We start from the raw sequence: 16992 nt of genomic DNA, 5'->3' as shown, positions 1-16992 counted from the left end.
ACGCCTGGCACACCCACCCTGCGCCTGACGCCACATCAATAACACGAGCATACAAGGCCACTAATTGATATCACGCTCAGCGTGGCTTTTCCCATGCCCGACATGACTCATCCAGAGACTCTCATTTCAATTTGCGTGCCGGCATGATTTGACAATGGTGGTCCCTGATGAATGTGTGCTCGGCGCCAAGAACATGCGCCTGGTGCAAATTTCGACATCAGCCTCCAAAAACCTAGAAAATTGTATCAAAACCTGAAAATTAGCAAATCCAGCCGCATGCAATCCATGAAATGAAATACATAGGCTCCATACAACTCAAAAACAAACTCAGATTCAACATGCAACCACTCAATGCATCAAAGTCACCAAAAACCCCATTTTTTTTTCCCGTAACCCCGAAAATGAGGAATCATCCAATTCAACTATTTCTTCTCAAAATTCATGCACCAATTGAGTTCCTAAACTCACATGCAATCAAACAACCTACATTCTAGCTTCCATCACCTGAAGATTGGCTTAAAACAGCCAAGAAGAGGAAGAAGAAGAAGATTTTCCCCTGAAACTCAACCTGCGGACTTCAATCCTCCAAAACAAGCCTCCTCGCCTGAATTTGAAGAAAAGACATAAGGAATTAGTGATCTAGAGAAGAAGAATCAAACAGAGAAATTTGGGAGAGAAAGGAGCTCACGGACTCATAGTCCTTCTTTCTAAAACTTCTCTCTAGGTTTCTTTGAGAATGATCTTGTGAGACTTTATTCTCAAAGAAAACCTTATATACTCTTTCCTCTAGCATTCACTAAAATTTTGATTAACTTATTACGTTACACAACAAATTTGAAGGATTAAATTAGTGAAGTTAAAAATCAAAGGAACAAAATTATAAATTAAGTATTATAAAAAAAAACTAAAATTATAATTTAAAAGAAAATTGATTATTTGAAAAGGACAAAAGAGGGCAGCAAATACAAGTGATAAAATGAGATGTAATTTATACATTATCATTATCATAAAAATGTAACAAACCAATAAAAGAGTTTTTACATGCAATAATATTTTTGTTTTTGGGGTGAAGTGATAGGATTAGTTGGTCTTAAATCTAACGAGTTAGACGGCACTAATCGCGTTGAGTCCTTGAAAAGATTGAATTGAATTAGGTATTTAGATGATTAAATAATAAAAAAGGCTTAATTTGGAAGGATGATCTGAATGTTGTAATTAAAGAAAAGGAAGAGAAGAAAAAGATTGGTGGTGCATGGAAATGCAATGGAAGATTTAGTTAAAAAATAAGGAAAGAGTTATCGAAATGCGTAAAAAGAGGATGAGAGAGAGAGAGAGAGAGAGAGAGGCCGTATACGGAAGAGGACCATACGGCTTGTCCGACAGAGCCACGGATAGGAGCAAGTTGTGGTCCCCAGTCCCCAGTCCAAGTCGACTATAGGGTGGGACCCACATGTCCTCTTCTATTAGTTTCTGTTGCGTTTTCTACTTCTTCTGAATCTCTTCCTAACCTAACCACACATTTTACTCTTTCACGTTCCTTAATCTCACCAACCTCCCCCTACATCCCATCCCATCGGACCATTTTCCATTCACCTCCCTCCAATTATGCCTTCAATCTTTCACTAACTAAACTAAACTATAATTCTCGCTTTAACTTTTTTAAATTATACTATCTACACAATTTTAACCCACTTAACATATATATAGATAATTACGACTATTAATTTATTTATTATTAAATTTTTATGAGAATGATAAAAGATATTGTTGTATATCAAAGTTTATATTTCGATATTAGTCAAATTCATCGATGATAATTGGAGAATTTAAAATATGAGAGAGAATATTTGTTTCTCAAATTCTTTTATCATTATGCATACTAATAAGTACAATTTTTTTTTCATAATCTTTAAGAGAGACAAATGATAAAAAATAAAATTAGTATTTTATAAAAATTGTAAAGTTTCTTGTTAAAAAAATAATGATTTTCTTTGTAAATTGTACCTTTTAATAAGAAGTGTAGGGAGTAGTGATCTTATAGTTTTATATTTTTTTTTAAAAATATTAATATCTTACCAATGAATATGTAATCAATTAGTAAGAAATTATTTTAGCTTAATCAATAATATGGTGTTCAAGTTCTAAGTACATAGATATGTTAAATACTTAAAAGAAGAGTTTTATGTTTATAGTAGTTCTATGTACAACTATCTTAAACATGATTTTTTTCGTAGAAAATACATATTGTAAAAAAAAATTGTATTTTTTAATTTGATGCTTTTTTTTATTAACTCATGAGACGTAAATAATATACTCGTATTCTTTTAATTTGATGCTTAATTTTTTAAGCAATTAATGAGACGTAAATAATTTAGTATTACTTATATTTGAGAGATACACGTACAGTGTGTAATTAAAAGATAGTTGGTACTACAGTATTTATTAAATTATTATTATGGCTTCTTTATAAACAAAAAAAAGCCATCAATTCATTTTTAATTTTCATCTAAATTGTTTAGCAATATTAATAAACATTATTATAAAAGTAAAGTGAAACATCATAAATTATTAAGTACATTATTTAAGAGTGTTGGTTTAATCATTAAAGACGTGAGGAGTGCTTGCTTAATAATTAAAGTGGTGGTGTATCTTTTATCTTCGCTGCTTTTGGGGTTCAAACCTAATCAATCATTCAGTAAAATTAACCCTTTTAAATATAGTACAACGTATGAGATATGAGCCACACATAAGTTACCACAAGATAGTATTATATCGTTAAAGTTAATGAAACTATTTTTGTTGTACGAATGAATATTTTTATTTGAACTGATTTTCATGGATATTGTCATATGATTAAGGATTAAATGAAGTTAAAAGCATGAGGACGTATAATTTTAACCATTGGACGACAACATATTTATGTATCTTAGAGTTTTGAATTGTATAAGGTGAGATCTGATATTTTATGTGTTGTATAATAATAATGTTGGGTACACATAAAGATTTGTCGTGTCTTAGGAAAGAGTAGAAAGTAGAAAGCAGCACGTGGTGGCTGGGTAGTGGCAGTGGGGGTTAGTTGGGTGGCATAAAGTAATGAAGATTGAAGGGTACCACGGTAAAAGGGGGTGGCAAGGGTGGAGAATGTGTGAGAAAGAGAAGGGTAAAATTGGAAAAGTAAAAGGTAGCGGTCATTGTCACGCAGACCCGGTTTGTCTCCTCAGAAGTGGATCTTCGCACGTTACGAATACCCAACACATAACATTGCTCTCTCTTGCATATGCTTTCTCTCCTCACCACCCCAACCCATACTCTCTCATCCATCTCCAACACCCAACAACAGTAACTACTATACTACCTACTATAACTCCTTTTCTTTTCTTTTCTTTAATCACTATCACTCGCCAACACATTCTTACATTACTGGATATTCATTTCTTTCATCAAAATTCAATATCATATTACATGTTTATCTCTCTTCATACCCCATCTTATTTTCAATCTCAATACTAAATATCAAAGTTTATGATTAACCATATCTTACTATATTTGTTATTATCCACCTTTTAGGTATATACAAAGATTGAATATCAAATTTCATGTTTAGATTCACCATTTGAATTGGATGTGGATTAATAATACTTATTATCTATGTTGTACAGATACGATATGGGATTATCATATTTTCGAGTTCAACACTCTTTCGGAACAAATATGTTGTGGATGCGCCTCAGACACTTTGACAGATCATTTCCTCACAAATCAAACATGTTTTTATTATAGATACCTACAAAATTATACATATTTTCATTGTAGACACTTGCAAATAAACACGTCTTCATCTCAATACTTTATCTGAGATGTAGATTTAATATTTTTTTAAAAAATTTCGATAGAAATAGAAATAAAGAAGGAAGAATTTGAGATTTTTTTTTTAAAAAAAATAAATCTCAATAAAAATATTAATAAGAAAAAGAGAATTTAAGATTTTTTTAAAAGAAAATATTTGGATTTGAGATTTTTTAAAAAGAAAAAAAATCTTGATAAAAACAGGAGAATCGTTTTTTGTCTCTTTTTCTTAAATTATGTGTTTTTCTTTATTTTTTTAAAGGTGAACTCGGATATTTCTGAAAGTTAGAATTTAGTTTCTTAAAATACTAATTTGAAGAGATGAATTTATATGTACGAATAAAATCGAACCCGTAATGAAATGGTTAAAAGACAAAAATTATTGGTTTGTTTCTACTATAACTATTTCTCTCTCTCTTTCACTTGCTGTGGGCACTTGATTGGAAGTTGGAAATCAACAACAAAACTTATCTCTCTTTCTCTGTCTCTGTGTACCTCTTGTTAAAAAATTTGTTCTTTTCACCGAAGACCGTAAAGGGTTATGAGCTTCTTCTCATGGTCCTGGTTTTCTTCCTCTTTGTTTTCAGCTTATGTAGCGAAAGGGGGACCTAATGATGCGAAATATTGATAATGTAGTTACCTTACTCACCCTTTAAGCCATGAAAATAAGCTTTTTCTCATCAGGGTGTTCCGCGAATTGGTGCATTTATTGAAACTTTAAGGCTGTTGTTGGATCTGCATTTGGAAGAGGTTGAACTTTGATGGTTTTGAGAGGTGCTAGGTTTGAGTGTGAGCCACATGAAGAACTTGAAGTGGCACAAGCAAATTTCCAACAGTGGCAAGTTGGGGAGAAGGCTTTCACTTGGGGAGTATAACCGTGCAGTGTCATGGTCTAAGTATCTTGTGTCTCCTGGGGCTGAGATAAAGGGAGAAGGAGAAGAGGAATGGAGTGCAGATATGTCTCAGTTGCTCATTGGATCCAAATTTGCTTCTGGCAGGCACAGCAGAATCTATAGAGGAGTTTACAAGCAGAAGGATGTGGCAATTAAGCTCATAAGTCAACCTGAGGAGGATGAGGACTTGGCTGCTTTTCTTGAGAAGCAATTCACTTCTGAGGTTTCCTTGCTCCTAAGATTAGGCCACCCAAATATTATTACTGTAAGTTTTTTCTTTCTTCAACTATCTGTCTTGTTTTCGGACAAAACTTAGATGTAGTTTTTCTATGTGTTTCTGGTAATGTCTTCTCATCAGATATGAAGTTTTATCTCAAAAACTTGTTTTACCTTTAATATAAATATTTATTATGTTGATGGAACTCCAATTCTAATTGACAAACAAACCAGAACCATATAAAGGACAGTATCTAAGCTTTGTTCTTCTTTTCTTTCTTGATTGATTGTTCTGTTCTTGCATCCGCCTTGTTATTACTATTACCATCTTGCTAATGTTATAATGAGTATATGTTACTAGCTTGTGTGTGGAAGATGATAACCTTGCTACTATTAGTCTAAATATCCAATTGTCACGTATTTTTCACTTTTTGAGGGTAGCTTCTTTAACCCTTTAATATTTTGATGGTTTAATGGTAAGTAGTTATTGTCTTGCACTTCTAACTAGGTATTGTGAAATTTGGCGAAGGAACTAGGGAGACCAAAAAGGAAACGATTATCTGCAAAATGAAGTTACGGATTAAATACGAATTTTCTAAGTTATTGGCAAACAGATTAGTTGGAAAAGTGGTGCAAGAGGCTTGTGGTTATGAAGTTAAAATTACCAAAGGTGCTTCCAATGCCTTTAGCGTATCTTTCCATTCCGTTGGTTGAAACTGAGCATAAGAGCTGCGATTTGTCTTTAATATAGGCTATTTCTTTAGCATGTCATTTAATTACCCTCTCAACCCAGTCATTTCAGTGTCTTATGGATGGTGGTGTTGTTGATCATGTATTGAGTCTTAGGAGCTGAGAGGCAAGTGTTTTAATTGGTTAATTCTTTTTCTTGAAAGCTGATAATATAGCATTCTTGCCTAATCAATACACAAGCACTAAAAGCTGAGATTTACCCTTTTTAAAGAGAAGAGTGTTTTAAATGTAAAATTTATGCTGCTAATGCTGAATAATAGAGACATTAACCATTTCTAAGGAGCTGTTGACTTTTATTGATCATGCAGTTTATTGCTGCTTGCAAGAAACCTCCTGTGTTTTGCATAATTACTGAATATTTGGCTGGTGGTTCACTGGGAAAATTCCTGCATCACCAACAACCAGATATACTTCCACTCAAACTTGTTCTGAAATTAGCCCTTGACATTGCAAGGGGGATGCAATATCTTCATTCTCAAGGGATTCTCCATAGGGACCTCAAATCAGAGAATCTCCTTCTCGGGGAAGACATGTGTGTAAAAGTAGCAGATTTTGGTATCTCATGCTTAGAATCTCAGTGTGGCAGTGCAAAAGGATTCACCGGAACATACCGTTGGATGGCGCCCGAAATGATCAAAGAAAAGCATCATACCAAGAAAGTAGATGTGTATAGTTTTGGCATAGTTCTATGGGAGCTTTTGACAGGAAAAACTCCATTTGACAACATGACACCAGAGCAGGCAGCATTTGCAGTTTCCCATAAGGTTTGCATCAGAATTTACTAATTGTATGACTCGTACTCTTATTAAATTTTATGAAGAAAATTAAGTGCTCATTTCATGGTTTTTTTTGTCTCATGATTAATCTACATATTTACATCAAAAAACTGGTGGTATGCTATGCACATGCTCAGTGTGCACAAAATTGCCTTACGTCTCAATTGTTTTAGTTGTTAGTATTTAGTAGTATGATCGTTGCTTTTAATAAATAATTGAAGTGGTGATTCTAGACATATTGACATCACTAAATTTATATGAATTTGGCTAGCATAAGAAGTTCGCTGGTATGTGATTATCAGAACTATTAAATCAAGGAGTGTTGTATATCTATTGTCAAAAGTGAAAACAACTGAATGCCAAATCAAATATTTTGTAAAAAATTTGTTAACAACTGTCTTTGATACACTCTTTTGATATTGGTTTGATATTTATGTGTGTCCCACTAATTTTGTTATGTGGGTCCCATTCTCTATTTAGTGGGTCTAATTTTCAATCTAGTAGGACTCACATGAATTTCAATCAATGATATAGTGTGTAGAAAATTTTATGGATGTTGGAGATATCAATCCAGATAAGTATGCTAGAATGAGAGGAAAAAAAATGAGTTAGAAAAAACTCCAACAAAGAAAAGAGCTCAGGAACAGGAAGAAAGAAATGCCATTTAATCAAATTCGATATAGCAATGTAGCATTATAACAGTACTATTGAGGATCTATTTCACTCTATTCTAAAACTGTTTTCTTAGGGACCCTTTTGTTAGCAGGAACAGTTTGCCATTGTATTATTTGTTTGCATGTAGATGGAAACATGGGCATGCATAATTATCTTAGTAAAGTTATGATAGTTCCTCACACCCTTCATTTTATATTTTTATCCCACCAAGTTCATGAACTACTCTGGTCACTATTGTTACTCAGTGTCAAAATTAATATTTTGTAATATACATCGTTGTATGCATACATATGTTTGTTTCGTTTTCGTTATCTACTTTATCATGTCTGTATGCATGCACTTGACTGAGCCCATTTTTATGGTTAACGTGCCCCGAATCTTTCTCAAGCGTGTTGGCGGGGTGGGCAACAATTATTCTCTGTCTATGATCTTTACAGAGCATGTGGTTATGTTTTTGACATGATACCCTTACTTATCTAAACTAGGCTCTTCATGAACAACATTGAATTTTGATAAAATCTCGAGGTTTCTTTATTTTGCGTGACATGTAGATGATGGTTACTTTTCCAACATTTAAGATATGGTATATGATATAACATTATTTATGAAAATCAATGATTGCTACCACCCTTGCTTCCCTGTCACATGCACAGCACATCAGAACAAGTGCCATATAATTGAGTCACTAATTGAAGGAGAACCTTTATTTTTGATTTTTTTCTCCCTGTTTGATATTGCTTCCAATCAGTCAGATGCAAAAAATATACACAGACCAATCCAACTTTTCTCGTTCACTGTCTTTGCACATGCTACAATATCCAAGAGATATACTTTGAATCTTGTAAAAATATTAAATACTAAAAATATACATGCATTATCTAAAGGCGGTTTTATGTTTCTATTTTGCCATAGATATATGTTCCATGCACAAGACTAGTCAAACTCAGCAACAGAAATGCTAGCCACATTTTTTAACACAATCATTTAAACATTTTTATATTGACTGAACTTTATTTATTAATGGGACCCAAATCCTTTTTAACGAATAATATTTATGATTAGATAGTTTTTAATAAATTTTGACAAATAACATATAATTAAACATGTGTTAGAGGTTATGTTGTTAATACTCTTTGACTCATCAATTTGGCTTCACATATATGTTTTGGAAATGTTTCATATATTAGTTCTTCTAGTTTTATGAGTGTTTCTCTCCATGATTCACATAAAGTGGGGTTTTATATATTTTCATTTGAAACTTAATTTGGTGGATTTTGATTTTGCGTAGAATGCAAGGCCACCATTGCCATCTGAGTGTCCTTGGGCATTTAGTGATCTCATCAATAGATGCTGGTCAAGCAACCCTGATAAGAGGCCACATTTTGATGAAATAGTTTCCATTTTGGAGTTCTATACAAAATCACTTGAGCAGGATCCAGAGTTTTTCTCAACTTACAAACCGAGTCCTAGTAGTAGTAGCACAATTCTGGGGTGCCTCCCGAAGTGCAATGCTCGCCAAAAATTTGGTGGTACTTGCAAAGCTTAGCAATAGATGCTTCTCAGTTGTGTGACATGAAGAAGTGTAGCATATTCATTCCCATGATCGAAAAATATGTTCAGTTAACAAATACAATTCTCTTTAATGAGCTCTTTTGAGTAAGAAAAGGCTAAACATGTGTTCCTTCAATTATTCTGATTGCTACCACTTAAGATATAAATTATCAATGGCTAGATGTATCTTCCATTTGAACCATGAATTCCCCCCACCCCCCTTGTGTTTTTTTTTGGGCTAGATGTAAGGTTTCACCCTTAGTCTTGACTTACTATATATAAGTTATAAAGTTAAAAACTAAAAATTAGTGTGAAAAGAGAAAGAAAAAAATAAAATAAACTTGTTCATCAGTTAAAATTAGTTTAAGCATAGAAGGTTTCTCTTATTAATTTTAAAAAAAAAATTAATTTCTAATTTATGCATAAATTTTATTTTATGAAAAAATTAATTATTATTATTTTTTCTTTTTTTTCTCCTACAAATAGTTTTTTTTTTTGGAGAACTTTGTGCAAATAGTTTCACATGTCAATTAGAGCTACAACCAATATTGTAATAACGTGGTAATTTGTCATCATACCTTTTTTCCCCACTAACATATTCTCCTTATACTTTGCCATGGGTTGTATGTATTCCAACATAAGCAAAGAAACCCAAACCATGGGACATTTGTTTTGTGTTGGAATGCAACATCCAATTGGGCTTTGAGAAGATTAAAAACACTTTGAGAATTATCAATTTACCTTAAGTGAAGAAGACGGTAGGCTGTAATTTTTATTTTTTTTATTATTCTTTTTTACTTTGAACACAAAACAGAAGGGTCCATAGAAAGGTACGAAAAACAATTGGCAGCAAAATGGGTATATCCAAACATACCGTATAGACTATAAGGAGACTTTCTCACCAGAGCAGTATAGTTAAATACGGTGAGAATCTTACTATCCTAGTATCCTTAGCTACAAACTTAGATCAATCATTATACCAATTTGATGTAAAGAACATTTTTCTTCAAAATTTATTTTACTATTGGGTAAATATTTCAAAAGTTATTTTCTAAAATGTATACAAATACCAACGCTAAGTATTTTTTAGAGACCTAAAAAAGAGTTTTATTAGCCTTATGGTTAAGCCGGCATGTGTATAATAATGTTGGAGACGTGTTAAAATTTAACATATTCTTGATTTTCAAAAGTAATAAAATTTTGATTGTAAAAAAGATAGTATTAAAATTTTGACATGTTTCATAAACTAATTTTTAAATTTTAACACATTTGACAGCTTGCATTCGACAAAAGGTAAATCCCAAAGTCACAATAATCAAAATACAAAGAAAAAACAATTAAACCAAAACATAAAGGCATGGCTGAGGATTTGTCAACATAATCAAGAATAAAAGAAAATAAAGACTTTCTAGAAAGAATGTGTGTGGTTCAGAGTTGAGAGGGATCAAATCATGATAGAGACTTTCTAAGATAACATATTCTAATTTTTTTATGCAGGCCTTTAGAAATTGAATTTTCAGAATGTTTTGAAATTTTAACACTTTCAAAAATTAGTTTTCAGAATGTATTAATGACATTTGTAGAGCTAATTTCTGAAACATTTACTAATAAAAAGTTTATCTTATGAAACTTAGTTGTCAGGGGAAAAAAATTGAAAAGATAAAAAAAATGGAAACTGTATATAAGTGAAAAAGAAGGTGCAAAAGGTAATTTCCCTTTAATTTTTTTCCTAGTCTTATCAAAGTCTGTTGCCATGTTTGGGGGTTAGGTTTGTTTCTACCGTCTAGGGTTTATTCTAAGGTACTAGTAAGGTTTGTGTCTATGACTTGTCATTGATCCACTAAGTTTTCATAAAGTGAAATATTTCGGGTCATTGTGCATTGAAGCTAGCTAGGCTACCACTAGTGTTGGCCCATTCAAATAGTTTTTGCGAGCCTTTTAATTAATTTCAAAATTCTATATCGATGTTTGAAGCTTCATCAATTGGTTTGAGAGGAATTCAAATTAAGGCTTTGTTTGGATTTGAGGATGGAAAAGAAAGAGTGGAAAAGGAGAAATTTGAAGGGAAAATGAGTAAAAAGTGAGGTTGTTTGGATTAAGGGAAAGTGAGTGGAAAGTGTAGAGAAAGTTTGTGAGTGAATTGATTGATGTGATAGATAAAAATAAATTTTTTAATTAATAATTTTGTAAGATTACTATTTTGCCCTTAGGTTAAAAAAAGTTTATAATTATTATAATTAAAAGATAAATATAAAAATTTTAACTAAAAGATAAATATAAAATATTAGTTTAAAAATAATTTAATTTAAATATTTTCTTTAAATTTAATGATAAAATTAATTTAAGATTCTTTTTTAATTTTATTATTAGCATTTTTATAATACAAATAAATAATATTATTATTTTAATAATTTAATTGATATTTTGACTATATTTAAAATATTGAAAAAAATAATTTTTTCTATGATTTAAATATTATATATATATATAAGATAAGATAAATTTTATTTAAATATTAATAATAATGATAATAATAATAATATTTATAATAATAAATAATAATAACAAAATATATTATGATAATTATATTTTCTAATTTGCATTTTTACCCATAACAGCCAATTTGGAACGGCCCGTTCTTAACTAGGATTTTTAAGTCAATTTAGTAGTTTGGAACAACCAGTTCCAGTTTGAGAACGGTCCGTTCTAAGCTACTAAATTACCCTTGTTTTAGTACTTTGGAATGGCCCGTTCTGGGCCATAACTAAAGCAAAAATATGTCACCATAATTGATTATGTGCCATGCATAATCGATTATGCTTGCTCATAATCGATTATGTGTCATGCATAATCGATTATGCACGTGATGGACAACTGCATTTTCAGAAGGGCAATCACGTCTTTCTATCCTTGCCAACGTGGCTTTCTCCGCTTTTCTCCATGGTTTATCGAAGAACCCTCCGTACAGCTCTCCCGCTTTTCCCCGCTTTTCTTTTTTCGTATTTCACTCGGAACAAACACATTTCATACATCGCTTTCCATCTACATGAATAGTCTTTTCATAGAAGCAAAAAGGGGCTAAATGAATGAATTTTATGCTTGTTAATAAACAACGAAATTTAATGGATTTTTGAAAAAAAAGTATTTATACCTAAATTTTAGAGAGAAAAATAGATTTTTTAAGCTAATTAAGTTTAATATTCATAACAAATTGATCAAAAGTTGTCGATTATGTATTTCGACACTCATATTTCTTAATTAAAGATAAGAATCTAATCTCTAATTTAGATACTGAATAGCGACTCATTTTTATTTTTATATGGACCAGCAGATGAAAATGAATTATATCTTCCCATATAAAATAAGATAAAAGAATTGACAGCCTTATTTAACTTTAATGTTATTTAATATATCCGCTTTCGTCCTTCTAAAAAAATATAGAAAACATAACGAATTCTATTGAATAAGAATCTAATAAAATGTCACGGGTGTACTAGGTTGTAACTACTAGTCTACTATGGCCTTTTTAGAGAGTACTTTATGCTTTATTTGCTTTGAGCACCCCTCATAATGTTTTTCTTTTCTTCTTACAATCCACCTTGCACTTGTGTGTTTTTAGGGCACATATTACCCACAAACAATCTTAATCATCTCATTCTACTTTTTACTTTTAGAAAAGATAAACTTTATGCATTTTTATTTTCAAAATGTTCAACTATGGAGCATCGTTTTTTTTATTAATCATAAAAAAGTAATTATCAAAATACTCGTTGCACAATATGATTTACCAACATACTCATTTATAAAGAACACCTGCTTCCAAAGCTGAAAAGACGGTTTTGACCAAAAAAATCTTCTAAATATTGAAAAAAAAAAAGAGTAAAAATTTATGGCATTTTTAATCGATGAAAATTATCAATATTGAGAAATGAGAAGTCATGAAAACCAAAAACCGTCTTTCCGAAGGATGTTGAATGAAAGGCCGTCAAAGAAAGACAAAACCAATATTAAATAAAAGAAAATTTGGAAGTAGAAGAAAGTTGGCTTTGGAGTGAGCCTTATCTTGATTAAAAAAAAAGCGAGTATAGTAATATTTTTTTTATCAAAATTTTGTAAATATGTGATTTTCTATTTTTTTTTATTCATAGGAATTTCAATAATAGTAACAGAATTTAAAACTATATATAATATAAGTTATTCTAACTTCTCATCTCTAGATCAACTTTAATAATTCTGGTTTTCTATAACAGTTTAATTTCTTGTTTCAATTTGTATTCTTTTGAATAAAGTTTTTTATGTTATGAATTATCAACATCTATATTTTATTTATGTTCATAAAATAAATTATTAGAGTTAATTTAATAATAAAAGATTAGAATGGTATATAAAAAGTTATAAATTTAAACCTTTACAACCATTATAATTTTTATAGATAAGAAAATCATATGTGTAATGAGTAATAAAAAATTCTAAGTTTGATTGTCATTCATTATTAAAAATCTGCTTGATTAAAAGTTTAAAAGTATTTTGTGATAATTTTTTAGGAATTGCTAAAGATTGAGGGTTCAATACATTATCTTATATAAACTTATAAAAGATTTAAAAAAATATTAATTTAATTATAAAATAAATAATTTAAATTATATTTATAAAATAAAAAATAAGACAAAATTATAAAAATTAAAATTATAAGATTTTAATAATATTAAAAAACATTAAAAAAGAAAAGAATTAATAAATAATAAAAATAAAAAATTATTATAATATAAAAATTCAAAAATTTAAGATAAGATAACAAAAATATACTTAAAAAATTATTAAAATTAAACTATTTAAATATATAATAATATTATTACAAAGAAAATTAGAATATATAAAATAAAAATAAAATAACTAAATAATTTTAAAAAAAGTAAAAGAATAAAATATCATAAATATTATATAAATAAATTCTAAAGCCTAAACATTAAAAAAAATAATAATAATAAATAATAGGAATAAAAAATTATTAAAATTATTTAAATGATAAAATAAAATTATAATTACAACTGTCTCAAATAATATGAGTACTATAAATTTTTTCTAATTGTTTACTATAAATAACTCTTTATTTTTAATAGACAAATTCTAATATCAATTTTAATTTATATCCAAACATATTTGTATTTTGATTTTAGAAATGAAAGTGCAGATTAATTCAATAATTTATTTCAAAGTAATTCTAAATGATTCTACAGCATTTCCTATTAATAGTTCTACTTCTATTATATTTATACATAATAATAAACATTGAATATATTTTATATTTAAGTTTGATTTGACATAAAATATGAAAATATTTGCATAGATGGGAGAAAGGAAAAAGAAAAGTGATAGTGACATAGAAACTACCAACCTTTATGAGTTGAAAAGTCAGAGTGATGAAGAATGAAGTATGTAAGTGCAGAAAAAGAGAGATGGGTCTGTTCTGTCATTCACAACTCCCAAATGCTCCAAATAATTAAACGCTGCCCACTCTCTTCATCTTCAATACAAAAGTCGGACACTGTTCCACACAATTTTTTTTCGTCCTATATTTCTTAAACAATATATTTTATTTTTACGTACCACTCATCTTTCCAATTTTATTACCTACTTTTTAAATTTCCGCATTTTATTAATAATTTTATAAATTTTATTACATAATAATTAATCATCTAACATTATTAATTAATCATTAACATATATAACTTTCAAATCATTAACATATACACTTGAATGTTAGTGGTTAAATTAATTATAAATATGTAGTTTATATAATTAATTTTCTATTTAATTATAATTTATTAAAATTTGAAGAACCTCAAAATTTAGTTATAAATCAATAATCATTAAAAAAAAGTACAAACCTTAATACTTTGTAGTTATGGATCAAATTTTCTATTATTTTATGTAATGTGTGAAATAATTTTTATTTATGTAGACTTTGGGTAAAATTTGAGTATTAATTAGTTGAAAAAACTCATAATTTAAAATTTAATTATATAATTAGTTTTTTGAACCTGATTCATTAATTAAATCAGTTGAATTTACATTAAAAATTAAGCTCGATAAATAAATGAATCAAATTTAACTTGCATATAATTTAACTTGTTTGATTCATGAATTGACTCATCGTATAAATATAATTTATATAATTAACTTTTTATTTAATTCTAACTTATTAAAATTTGAAATAATCTTCAAAACTTAGTTACAAGTCAATGATAAAAAGAAAGTGAACACATTAAGATTTCATGGTTATGGATCGCATTTTTTTTTATTATTTTATGAAATACATGAAATAGTTTTTATTTATACAAACTTTGGTTGTAATTATATTCTTTTGCAGTCATATATTGTAATCTTCTAAAGCTAATAGAATAAGTTATATTTTGTCTTTAAAAAATAATCATTTTCTTTTAAATTTTATTAAATTGAAATGTTAAAATGTATCATATTAAAAAAGTTTGATTCTTGGTTCGTGTGATTTGAACTACCAAGTTGAATTGAATTGTTAACAAGCTTAAATTGTGACACCCTCTACCCTAACATACATATACAATAATTATGAAAACATATTCTTAGAGTAAATAAATCTTTTGAATTAAAATCATGGTTCCACTAACATAAGAGTAGAGAATTTACATTCGTAAACATAAATCATGGCCAAATGCGAAATTTACATGAAAATGGAACATGAGTTTTTCCAAAATAAAATAACAATAATGAAATCCTAAACTAAGCCTAACTATGTCCTGATGCACATATCCTATCAAAGCACACCCAATTGAAGCCTAAGCCTCATCACCAAAATTCTCATGTTGATGATTACCTACAACACAACTTAAACACATACAAAGAGAAACAGGGGAGTGAGAAACATCTCACTCAAGTTAAGGTGTAGAAATAACGGTTAGACAACACACATAAATCATAACAAACACAAACATAGCTACACATTAATCAAGTACAAATTCAAGTTACACATACAACGGTACCACATACGCAATCATTCATCATGCAATGATGTTATGGATTCGATTCATAGATGCATGCATGTGGCGCCAGTCACATATCACATATCACATATCACTGGTGTGCTGCTGAAACAACACACCTAAGATGGTCTAGGAGTACATGTATGGAGCTACCCATATACTCTCAACTAGAAGGATGTACTGCTAGGGTTTGGTCGGGATAGCGAAGCTATGCAAGTTACGTCTCATGCTCACAAACGAGCGGAATCGAGACATCCAAACCGCACTATCCCCTAAGACTCCCCCAAGTTGTTACACAAGGATGGTCTTCCCTAACGATGTACTCCATATCGTACCCGTCATATAGATGCACATGATGCATGTCACACACATTCACACTTCATGGACTCATCACTTTACTTATCATATCATATCATATCTCATGTCACTTGTTCACATTTCACATTTCTCATACTCATAGTCACAAGGTCACATATAAGAGATTCTCATCCTCATCATGCTCATAGGAAACACGTCACTTGCATTAACACAATAATAAGTCAGTTCTCGCACCATTATCACTTTCAAACATGGCTTAAAATTTATCTATTTTTGAAATTAAACACATATTCACACTCAGCAAACATCAAGGGACATAACAAAAAACTCAAACATCAAAATAAAAAACATTCATATTTTGTTTGTTTCTCATAGGGTTTCTCGTAGGAACCCATAGAACACTCTAATCCCTATCAAAACATATTCAAACTCAAAATTAAATATACATTCATGCTCAATAATCATCAGGTAACACAACAAAAAACTCAGAAGTCAAAATAAAAAACATTCAAAATTTGCCTATTTCTCATAGGGTTTCCAGTATGAACCCATAGAATACTCTAATTCATATCAAAACATATCCAAATTCAAAATTAAACATACATTCATGCTCAGTAATCATCAAGGAACACCCCGAGTGAGGTTTCTCACTTCCCCTTACCTGGATGAGCAGAAGATGAAGTATGTGTGGTTCCCTAGTGATCTCCTCCTCCTAGTTCTCTCGGGTCTTCAGAGCGCGTAGAAAAGAAATGAGAGACTAGTTAAGAGAAATAAGAAACGTGAAAAGTAACTCCCAACAACTCCTTTCTTAAAAATAATAAAAATAAATAATAATGATAATAATACTATTTAGCAAAAGACTACTACGTCCCTCCTTCCCTTCTCATCATAAAATAATTAAACATATTTCCTCTTTTTAATGAATAACATAAAACATAATTCTTGATA

The 16992-nt window shown here is 29.8% G+C and overlaps 1 protein-coding gene across 2 annotated transcripts; it reads left to right on the top strand.

The window, feature by feature from the left end:
• Nucleotides 1–3241: 3241 nt before the first annotated feature.
• On the top strand, nt 3242–8906 carry LOC109811102 (serine/threonine/tyrosine-protein kinase HT1). Of its 2 annotated transcripts, none has more exons than XM_083076664.1 (4): nt 3242–3339; nt 3660–5004; nt 6014–6469; nt 8445–8906. In XM_083076664.1, exons 2-4 carry the CDS (start codon nt 4645–4647, stop codon nt 8700–8702), a joined length of 1074 nt encoding a protein of 357 aa, XP_082932790.1. In that variant the 5' UTR covers nt 3242–3339; nt 3660–4644; the 3' UTR covers nt 8703–8906. The 2 variants fall into 2 exon arrangements, with proteins under 2 accessions (XP_082932790.1, XP_020230332.2); XM_020374743.3 differs by having other exon boundaries at nt 3288–3567.
• The last annotated feature ends 8086 nt before the right edge of the window (nt 8907–16992 follow it).

Source organism: Cajanus cajan, chromosome 6 (genome assembly GCF_000230855.2).
Source record: "Cajanus cajan strain Asha chromosome 6, NIPB_CcT2T_4, whole genome shotgun sequence".
Taxonomy (NCBI): domain Eukaryota; kingdom Viridiplantae; phylum Streptophyta; class Magnoliopsida; order Fabales; family Fabaceae; genus Cajanus; species Cajanus cajan.
Note: the sequence above shows the minus strand (reverse complement) of the source record. Positions and strands in the feature narration are given on the sequence as shown.

What these genes read in the sequence shown, in the direction of transcription:
- LOC109811102 (XM_083076664.1), top strand. Translation starts at nt 4,645, where the DNA reads ATGAAGAACTTGAAGTGGCACAAGCAAATTTCCAACAGTGGCAAGTTG. An exon ending in GCCACCCAAATATTATTACT is followed by an intron (nt 5,005 to 6,013) that starts GTAAGTTTTTTC and finishes TTGATCATGCAG; the next exon opens with TTTATTGCTGCTTGCAAGAA. An exon ending in CATTTGCAGTTTCCCATAAG is followed by an intron (nt 6,470 to 8,444) that starts GTTTGCATCAGA and finishes GATTTTGCGTAG; the next exon opens with AATGCAAGGCCACCATTGCC.